At 31.4% G+C, this 11550-nt stretch overlaps 1 protein-coding gene across 4 annotated transcripts; it reads right to left on the reverse strand.

The window, feature by feature from the left end:
• Positions 1-3980: 3980 nt before the first annotated feature.
• On the reverse strand, positions 3981-9020 carry LOC106430504 (F-box protein FBW2). Of its 4 annotated transcripts, XM_013871294.3 has the most exons (5): positions 8755-9015; positions 8478-8570; positions 8373-8411; positions 7809-8120; positions 5538-7548 (listed from the first exon to the last, which is right to left on the reverse strand). In XM_013871294.3, exons 4-5 carry the CDS (start codon positions 8117-8119, stop codon positions 6906-6908), a joined length of 954 nt encoding a protein of 317 aa, XP_013726748.1. In that variant the 5' UTR covers position 8120; positions 8373-8411; positions 8478-8570; positions 8755-9015; the 3' UTR covers positions 5538-6905. The 4 variants fall into 4 exon arrangements, 3 of the variants coding, with proteins under 3 accessions (XP_013726748.1, XP_022548330.1, XP_022548329.1); XR_007316461.1 differs by lacking the exons at positions 8373-8411; positions 8478-8570 and adding an exon at positions 3981-4117 and having other exon boundaries at positions 6764-7548; positions 8755-9020; XM_022692609.2 differs by lacking the exon at positions 8755-9015 and having other exon boundaries at positions 8478-8685.
• Positions 9021-11550: the final 2530 nt, after the last annotated feature.

Consider the following 11550-nt stretch of genomic DNA (forward strand, 5'->3'; position numbering starts at 1 on the left):
TTTTGATTGTATGTTAATTGGTTTAATCGAAGTTAGTATTATATTTAGATGGTCAATAGTTGTTTGGTAAACAATAAACTAAAGGATAAGGGTTACTGGGTTTCTAATTATAATTGTAGGGAGATTTTGAACTTTCCATTCTGAGTAGATCTAGGCTTCAAACTTTAATTTAAGAAACATATAGCACGAGGGCTTAATTTGGACATGTAATAAAATATAGGATGTAAAATAGATCTTACATCAACTGTATAAGATACTTACTCCCCTTTAAAAAAAACTGTATAAGATACTTTGATAATATATCTATGTAATAGTGTTTTCATATTCAAAGTATACCACCAATAATTTGGGTGACTTGAATTCTCAATCCGAGAAAAGTAGGATTGAGTTTTTAACAGAAGGCCTCAGACCCTAGCAAACTATGTTAAAGGAACGGTAGGGTCTATTTTTACTGATTGAGCACTGAACTTCTGAGCTTTGATCCTGATCACAAGTTTATACAAGTAAATAAGTAGAACTGTAGACTGAGGGATACATAATCACTACTATATAAAAGAAGCTATTTTTGGAGCTTCTAAGGGGTGCCACGTCAGCATAAATATTCTCATCCAATCAATGTACCATGTCATTTTAAATTTCATAGATTATTTTGCTTCTCCAAAAATACAAGCTATGTTCTGACTAAATTAAAACCATTTACAAAAACCCAACGAAAGCATTAAAAATCTCATTTAAAAAAAAAACCATGCCGACCCTTTATCTTCCTCCTCACCTTGGAAACCTATTTAAATATGTAAGCAGAGACGACAGCTTCGGAGACGGATCTACGGTTCTGTCTTATTGTGAATGTTGTGTTCCTTGCGTACTGATGAGGAGTCGTGGTGAGACAAGAACAATTCTTTCGAACGTAGACGTCGCCGGAGGTTATATCGGCGGTTATGTCAGAGGGTAATGCATCGAACATGCTTTGGATTATGGGGAAGGTTTGGTTTTTGTTCGGTTTGAAAGTGAGGAAGGAAGTGCAGAGACGGGAAGTGTCGGAGCAGTTCATCGGCTTCGAGGAGAAGAGGAGAGGTAAGATGAAGAAGGAAAGAACCTAGAAAGTAGAAGTTGCGAGAGTCATCGAAGGGTTTGATTTTTCTTAGGGATTAAAAAGAAGGATTGTTGATTTTGTGAAATTGAAAGGTGAATCAAGATGGGTTTTGATTGGTTGTGTTAATGGAGATGTGAGAAAGAAGTTGAAATCAGATGAAATCTCAGTCATGGGAGAAGAGTGAAGCTCACAGTTTCTGAAGGACCTTTTAATTAGATATTTAGTGTATTTAATTAGGTTCGGTGTTTGTTAGTTTTGTACCTAATACTTATGTTGGATTTATATTATTTTTGTCCGGACCTCAAGATGATTTAGCTACATTTTAATTCCAATTGTTAATATAATTTATAATTTATTTGTTTAGCAAAAAAGCCACTCTCTATATTTATAAAGTTGTTTTTAAATTTGAACACATGTTTTTAAAATTAGAGTTGGCAATATCTGATATATTCTAATTTCTTATTGGTTTCTCTATTTTACCACATAATTAAAAGAGAAAATTGGCGTCTATATTACATTTACTTACTCAAACTAAGCGCATACTATAGTTTACGAAAACACAATTTTGATGACTATTTTTCCCCTATGCAGCTAACCAAAACAGTTCAACCCTAGCTGACACACTACTCCATTTTTCAGGCAGCATTGCTTCCCGAAGATGCTACTTGCTGTGAGAACACATAGCTTTAGTCTTTATCATATGAACAGTTTCTGCAAACTCCTGAAGATTGTACTAGGTGTTCTGAGATCAAAAGTTGGTACGATAAATATGATGTAAGAAGAGATCAAGGGCGATTAAACATATTAAAACTAGATTATGCAAGATATTTGGGGAAATACAGTGGGGGAACAGGCTACTGAGTCAAGTGTTGCTAGGAGCGACCAAAGCTTTCTTGGAATTTATTCTGATCCGGAAATGGTCTCAATTGGAAGCGATGCTACATCATTCCTCAAGATTTTTTTAATGTTTCTGTCGTAGAGGCCACACTTCACAACGTGAAACTATGTATGATGTCTGAACTACAAAAGACATGTTTCAAATTTTCTGCAAAGTGGATTTATGCAAAATCATGACCAGTTGATACAGTCTTACATGGACATACAAAGCCCAAATCATGTCGGCTAGAAGAACATGGGATTTTTCATGACCATCCATTACCATATAACAGTAAGATGGTAGTCAAAGAGTGTCAACTGAAATCTCCTTTGGCTCTACCCTCCCCAGTGATTTTATGTAATAGGTTGAACATAAGCAAAGTCAGCTCAAAGAAATAGGTTAAAAGAGTTGAAGATGAGGATGTACGCTTCTCTGTACTTTTGGATGTTTCCTCTCTTCGATTGCTGTTTTCCTTTTCAGTTAGATCTTTAGTTGTACGGTACTATTTGTTCTCACGGAAGCAAAAAAAAACAATCTGGTAAAAAATAGCATCAAAACTTCCAAACTTGCCATGTCATTTAAAGTCAAAATGAATATTAGCTGATTTAAAATCAAAAACGAAATTCAAATTATTATTATCTATAGTTGTAATAAAAATACTATAGTTGTGTACTCCAGCTTATAAGCATAAATATATAATATTTAAAAATATAATTTTGTAAACAGCATTAATATATTATATACATTTACAATCTCAACTAAATAAATAGCTACTAATAATTAATTTTAAGAGTTTACTTTTATTAATAAAAAGTGTGAAAATGATACATCATATTTAAAATATATACTGATAAAAAATTCATGATAAATAATTGTATTTTAGTATTCTTAATTATTATAAAAGATAAATTAAAATTTTAATATAATTTGGCCATTAAATTTTTGTTCAAAATGGTGCAAAACCAAAATTGAGTTGTGTTTTATTCCCATGTATTTCTCGATTTTTATTCCAAAAAATATTCCAAAATAATTTTAATTTTATTTAATTAATAATTGTTAACAATACTTTAAACTTATAAAAAATTACCAATTAACCTCAACTATTTTATGTTTACAAAATTTCCATAAAAATATAATTTATTTATATTAAACATTTATTATTAAAAAGTAAATAATCGTAAAATATATATAAAATATCATATTTTGGTTCAACTAATGTATTTTATAATGAATAATGAGTTTTTTTATCTTTGAATTTAATAAATCAAGAATTCTTTTTTATAAAATCGGTCATTATTTTATCATTTGGACAATACTTTGCTGATTTTGTCAGTTCTATAAATGATTTATCGGATTATTAAATTACTTATTTTATTTATTTTATATTTTATGTTTATTTTTGGTATTTTTATTTGTTTATGCATCTTTTTTTAAAATTATTAAATATTCTCATGGAAATCATATTTTCATGTTATTGTATTATTTTTAAATTTAAATATTTAAGTATTACTTAAAAATGAGGACAAAGTATGAAAAAAAAATATTTAAGATTTAAAGTATTATTATATAAATAAAACATGTTCAACTCCAAAGTAGAGTAATGACTAAAGTTACTCCATTTATGAAATGGGATTAGAGTTTTACTCCAAACTGATGTTTGGAATATAAAATGAAGTAGAATTAGAGATTCCCTAACAATTAGGACCAAAAAAAATCATCAACAATTGCTTTATTAAGTAGAATTCTGTTGTGGGTTAAAAAAAAATCTCTAACTACTTTTCGAGCTCAAATTTATAGATCTTTAGGATAAAGTTACCAAAGAGTGTCATATATTTGTGCTAATTTAAAAAAAAAATTATATAACCATACAATCTAGCTACTTTTCGAACTCAAATTTATAGATCTTTAGGATAAAGTTATCATAGAGTGTCATATATTTGTGCTAATTTAAAAAAAAATTATATAACCATACAATCCACGCGTAGTGCAGACACACGAACCTAATCAAAATAAAGTAAACTGAAACATCATTTCGAAGAGGTGACTAACTAAAAAAGCTTTAATGTGCAGGACCCGTTCCAATTATATACATACAAACATACCTATAAATATCTATATATTATATATATAATGTGAATCTAAACATCCCTTATATATTAAAAGAGAAGCATTGTAATAAATGCATTCACACTATAATAGACACGTGGCAGCTTCACAATGATTTGATAATAAATATACTAACGCGTTCACACTATATTCATAAATGTGTTCACACTATGTATTTTGTGTTTTTTTAATATAAAACTCACATAATAGTTCCAATAAAACTCTGGATTTTTCGGTTCAAATAAAAATAGATAACGAATCAAAAACCAAACTATATATATATTATTTTTATTGTTTACGGATAAAGTTGAGCAAAATATTCATAAATTTTGATTTGATTCGTTATTCGTTTTGATTTGAACCAAAAAATCTGGATATCCACAATTCTACGAAACAAATCAAATACTAAAATACAATATCCAAAAAAGAAGTAAATCACAAATACCAATATTTTTAGGAACATATATCTAACTCGATCTGTTATATGCATATATATACATATATGTAAAGAATTATATATATATATATACATTATATATATTATACTTTATATCAGTTTTACAATATTTTTTTTGAATTAAATTTATTATATTAGGTACTAGAATTTAAAAATTTAAATAATGTTTTATTTTTGTAATAAATTGTTATTATTAAATTTTTCAATTATTTTTAAAATTTTATTTTATTTACGGATCAAATCGGATATTCTTTAAAATTCTAAAACATTTCGGATATCCGAGTCACCGAATATCTAGGTGGCTAAAGATCGAATCGACATGAATGCTTCCAAATACCCAGATATTCGATCTGTGTACACCCCTACTTAAAGATACAATTTTATTTTATTTATATGAAAACGTTGACTAATGTCAAGGCCTTTTTTATTTTAAATTAATTTTAATTTTATCTTTCATGTATTATTTTGGACAAAAATGTTATTTAATATTAATTAACTATATTTTTATATATATTTGTCAACTATTTTTATATACTTTTTACATACACATACATGTGCACCTTGATGTGAGCATATTGTAACTAAGTAGAAATATCTAATTTTTTTGAAAGTTGATTTTTTTTTAATGCTTCTTTCACTACCGACTAAATTGTAGTGAAATGATTTGTCTTAATAATTTTTTTTTAAACTATTTATCTGTTTAGAAACTATAATATGAAACTATTGGTTCGACATGACAACTGTTTAAAATTCATAACATGAAAATAAATAAATAATATTAATTTTTGGTTTTACCGGAAAAAACCAAAAAATCAAACATTTTAACCGAATAAACTAAAATAAATATTAATTTAAAATAATAATTATATTTTAGAACATTAAACATCAAAAAAAAATTAAAACCGAACCAATATCCAGATTAAACAGATTTAATATCTTTTTATTAAAAAATAACAAAACTAATAATCACATCCCGCGCAAGGCGCGGGTTATTATCTAGTCACTTTTTTTTTTTTTTGAATGAATGCTAAATTTTATTCATAAAAAAAAACCTTGTTACAACTTAAGTTGCTATAACACAAACTACACCATCCTTTCTATTGTTATTTACATTCTAGTTTCAAACCAAAACTGAAGAATTGTTTCTCTTCCCTTTACTCCTTTAGATCTCATCAGACTTAGCTTGTTGCGCACTCCTTTGTCAATAAACTTCTTCAACTTCGATAATGGTAGTGGCTTCTCACCATGTCTGATCCTATTTCTTTCCCTCCATATAGTATGAATACTAGCCTGCAAAGCATAGCGAATACAGAACAAACTATTCTTCTCTCGAGAACCCTCTGAAATCAATGCGACAATCTCAGACCAGACTCTTGTGTAAGAGATCCCCAAGATACCTTTGGTGAGATGTTCCCAAATTTGTTCTGTGAATGAACACTCATAGAACAAATGATTTCTAGTTTCTGCAGCTCCTTTACACAGAACACACGTTGTATCAATCCCTTGACTCCATTTTGAGACTCTGTCCAGAGTAGATAATCTATCCAGAATTGCAAGCCAGCTCATAAAAGCAAATTTTTGATTGGCATGTGAGAACCAAATACCTTTAGCCCAAGCACAAACAGGTTTGGATTCACGTGTTAGTAACCACGTCTCCTGGGTAGAGAACTTCGGTTTGAACCCAGACTTCCTTCTCCAAAGAGACACATCCTTCTTATTACTACTAATTTTTCCTTTTATATTCTCAAGCTCCACCTCCATATCATTCAACTCCACACTTCTATGCCTTCTCCTTCGACGAGTAGTAACTGCAGCTTCCTCCAATGTAGCCTCTCTTCTAATTCCCATATCAATTATGCCTCTATCACCCAGTCTATCAATTAAGACTCCATGACTCGACCAGTGATCATACCAGTATGAGATATGCCTTCCATTCCCTACATCTTTCCTGTGAAAAGTCTTTGCCAACTCCCTTAATTTGAGCATTTTCCTCCACATCCAAGAACCATTCTGAGAATTTCCTTTCACTTGCCAGAAGCTTTTCCCTTTCAAAAGATTATCTTTTATCCATCGACCCCAAAGCGAATCCTCTGAGATCATTCTCCAGATTAATTTCAAACCATACACCAGATTAACCTCCTTAAGATTACGTATTTCCAGACCTCCTTCACTTCTCAACTTACAGATATCTACCCAAGCCACTTTCGCACCCGTAGACTATTATCTAGTCACTAAGTAAAAGAGAAACATAAAAGCCAAGAACCAGCCCGGTTAAAGATTGCACCATACAGAGAGCAAAGACGCATATGAGGCTAAAACCAATGGTAGAAGCAACTTTTGGGTAGAGAGCTTCGACCATAACAAGACCAGGTTCATGGAGATGGCGGCCAAATATGCGGTTCCAAGTCGATATTAAATCTATCCGCATAAAAGTTATCGTCCCAACCATGCTCAAACTCATCATCATAAAACTCTCCCATTTCACCATCCTCAAGAAACTCCCATGCCAAGTAATCAGATCCATCTGAGAAATAATCCGAACAGCAATCCTCCCAATCGTTTATCATATCATAGAATCCAATCACGCGTGGACCCAACACCTTCATATCTGGAAATTTCTCTTTGAAGAACTTGTTGTCGAGTTGCACGTCCCAACAGCCTCTAAGTTCCAAGAACTCAAGAAAAATGCAAGAGGATAAGATTTTGAGCACTCCTTCTGTGCTGACTCGGTGGTACGCAATTTCTAACCGCTTCAGCTTCGGCATTGTGCTGGCAATCGCATAAGCTTCATCGTCGTGAGAGACGACACTCGCTACGTCCAAAGGATGCATGTTTCTGGAGAACTCTGTGAGGGATTTACAGTGTTTGCCTATGGCTTGTATCGCCTCTGGGCCTACTTTGCAGCAATAGCTCAAGTCCAAGAAAGTGAGAGATGAAAGCTTTTCGGCCACGTTTACAACCCCTGGATTGCTCAGACAGCTTCTCGGCACCTTCAAGGTCTTAAGTGAACCAGCACTTTCAAAAATAAACAAGGAACAAAGGAAAGTATTAGTCAGAGAGAAATGAACTAGAGTATTATGCTATAACCACTTGAAAGCTTCTCAGACTGGTTCTAACATGCCAACTAGTCATTTTGAAGGCAGATGATAGAGAGTTTCCGACTATATATAAACACATATGTAGATTATCTCTTATGACAACAGCTTCAAGCTGCCTTCCCACTGTGATCATAATACGCAAAATAAAGCGGAGATTTATGGGAAACTGTAACTCACTGTTGTGCAATGAAGGAGAAGATAGAGTCATTTTGAAGGCCAGTGACAGAGAGTTTCCGCAAAGAGCCAGAGCTTCTATTGATCAACATCTGAAGCATTCGATCGAGATGATCGGACTGGTGGCAACGGTTACTCCACAGCTCAATGTCTATCTCTTGCCAGCAATAAGGTCCAGTTACAGCTCTGTTCCATGCTTTGCAAACCCTAGGCACAACTGTTAGGACCTCTTGAAGAGGTAAGTGGCTAAAGATTAAGCCAAGAGCGTCAGGGATAAGCTCATCCCAGTTTCGCAACTTGCAATCTTCTTCCATCCTACAAAAAAAAAAAAAAACAATACATGAATGATCGTTTATACTTTAGATAAACACAAGTCTTCAAAGTCTTGTATTTGAGAATCACAAAATTTCTTCTTTTCTATCAAGATCCAGCAGAGATGAGACATAAATAAAGAACACTCAAAGACCCAAACAAACCAAGATGAATAAAGAACTGAACAAATCAACAAAATGACAACAAGAGTCTATGAGCATAAGCATGTGTACAATCATTACTAGCATCTCTTACCCAGTAGCTTCCACTGTAGAAAGATCAGATAACAGAGATCTGAAAAAGAGTAGAAGAGCTCAAAAACCAGTTATTCTGAAGCATATATATATAAACTTTATTCACCACAAATCTCTATAGCTCCAAATATTTTTTCCAGGTTTGGATTATCCGCCACAGAAGCTTGGGTAAGTTGAGAGAGAGAGAGATCTGACCCACCTAAGCAAAGAAAGCATCGACAATTTTTACAACCAAACAACAAGAACAAACCAACAACAGTAAAAGAACAGCGAGTTAATTCTATGACAACAAAAGGGTCCCTCAAGAAACAGTTTTTTCTTTTTCACTTTTTAACTCCTCAATAAGCAAGCAAAAGGGAAAACCTTTTTACATGAGTCCGTACCTCATAACTAGAACCCAATCTCTGATCAGAGAATCTGCCAAAACTTTTATGTAATTCTCTCCAACCAACAACAGAAAAGAAAAGAAGCTTTTATTCTTACATCTCTGGGGACAACGCAAGAGAATTATTAATTTAAACTAATAAAGAAGATTTTTTAAAAAAATTGATAACGATGTATATAGGTGCCGTGGAAATTGGGTGGCACTTCAATCCAGAGAACACTTTTGTTTATGTTTACTGAAGGAGTATACCCCCGGATAACGAACAAAAAAGAATCAAAGAAACGGCAGCAATGCCAAGGAGAAGACGCGGGTTCGATTCCCGCTATCCACCCAAATAGAAATCGATACAAAAAGATCAAAGATTCGGTATAGTTGACCGGGAGTCAGAAAAAATGGTTCGATCCTCTTATTTTTCTTTCTCGAACCGAGAGTTACTCCGGTTAAAAATACTGACACGTGTATATAGATGCTATCGTTGGGTCTCTGCCGATGTTGACTTGTTGACTGCTTCCGCGAATGTAACATCTAGAGATGAAAACAAAGTTTTTATTAGATAAAGGGTGGAAAAAGTTGATTGTTCTAGTTTTTGGAAGCATTCATGATCCGTTCTATTTGATTTAATCACTTAAATCATTTTATCCGTAGCAATTCAGATACTCAGTGTTTTGATATCTAGAAAATTTTATATTCTTTCTGTTTCATTTTAGTTGTTGTTCTAGGTACATAGATTAAGAAAACATATGATTTTATATATTTTTAAAATAAAAACACAATTATACATACACCTAACCATATTTCAACTAATAGAAAACTAAAATTGAAAATTTTATTAATAAATTTTGCATTAAAATTATTTATTTAATAATAGTCACTATTTATTTGAGCTATATTATGTTCTAGAATATCAAAAATATGATGAATTCTAAATAGATAAGGAAAAATATGAATAGAATAGTTAATACGATACTTATTTTGAAACGGAATTTTTTATCTACAACGACAATTAAATTGAAACGGAAGAAGTATTTTTTATCTGAATAACAATTTAATCTATGTAAATAAAATAAAATCTCCAAAATATTGCAGCAAAATGTTTATTTTTAAAATCTAATAACTAAAATAATAAATTTAAGAGATAAAATATTATAAACCCAATCCCTAAATCCTTCTAACCATAAATCTTCTATTGCTGATCTTTTTGAATCAGCAAATGGCTATGGAACCAATGACACCGGTCTTAAACGGGCCTATAGAGAACTTTCAGAAAGCCTAAAGAACTGAATGTTGGGTAAACTGGCTAATTGATTAGTTATGAGAACATAAATGGACTCATGTGGAAAACAATCACCATTAGGCTATGAATACAATTACTAGGTGTTTTCTTGCGCCATGTGCAGTAAGAATTATTTTAATCTAACTTATATATATTAAATCAATTTGTATAAAACTAACAAAAATGATATAAAATTGTATACTTATCAAAAATTTAGCTTAAATAATATTTATAAAATTTATAGATATATAAGAAACTAATGATCTTACGATTAGATATTATTTTTTAAAAAAAAATTGAAGAAATTTTTTGAAAGCTTTAGTAATACAAATTGTACAATTATACAAAAATAATAATATTACGAAATTTGAAATGTTATTATGAATATATTTATTTTGTAGATGATGTATGAACTATTACCATATTTAAAAAACAATTACCAAAAAGAAATATCAGTATTGACTGTAATATATGAATTATTACCATATTCTAATAAGTTTACCCAAAATATAAATCAACATTAAATTAAATTATCCATGTCATATTTGTTCTGTTAAATTGAATTAAATCAACCATTAATTCAGTAGCCATGTCATAAAAGACATTAAATTTTGTTTTGTTAAATTCCATTGATGATATTTGAATTTTTTTGTTTTATTTAATGTTGATTTATACGACATTAAATGATCCATATCATAAATGAAATTAAATTAAATCAACATTAAATGACATGATACTAAAAAGAAGGAAAGCATAAGAAATTAGCCTTCGTAGAAACAAGAACATCAAATTTACATAAGAAATTAGCCTTCGTAGAAATTAGCCTTCATAGAAACGACATTGGTTGTATTTCACTCAAGGAACGATTACAATAAGATGATACGATGAAGAAAAGCATAAGAAATTAGCCTTCGTAGAAACAAGAACATCAAATTTATGGATTTGGATGGCTTAGCTTGTCCTTATATCCTTCAAAAGCACGTCAGAGTCTATAGATTTGACATACATCTTTTGTTTGGGTATGTTAATTCCAATGTTGTGTCCCTGAAATGCGGCAATCCCAAATAAGTGTGTTCCGTCTGCTAGTGTTTCCTTTACGTTTAGACATAAGACGTGGGGGACTCAGAGCTGAGGGCCGCTACTGTCTGGGTTCTCCCCTACGTCTTATGTCTGAACATAAAGGAAAGACTAGCAGACAAAGCAAACTTATTTAGGATTACTGCATTTCAGGGACACAACATTGGAATTGACATACCCAAACAAAAGATGTATGTCAAACATATAGACTGTGACGTGTTTTTTTAAGGATATAACATCCGGCCGTAAGTTTACCATAGTTCGTCTTTCAAGAGCATTTTGATTTTACTTTGCAAGATGTAGAATTGTATATGAAGGGATATGCAAGATGTAAATAATATTATGATCTATATATAAGTGAGATATGGTAAGTGAGTGATAGGTGAGCGGTGATATGTGTGACAGGGAGCATGGAATAACCACTTAGCTTAAATTGTGTGATTT

Source organism: Brassica napus, chromosome A9 (assembly GCF_020379485.1).
Source record: "Brassica napus cultivar Da-Ae chromosome A9, Da-Ae, whole genome shotgun sequence".
Lineage (NCBI taxonomy): Eukaryota > Viridiplantae > Streptophyta > Magnoliopsida > Brassicales > Brassicaceae > Brassica > Brassica napus.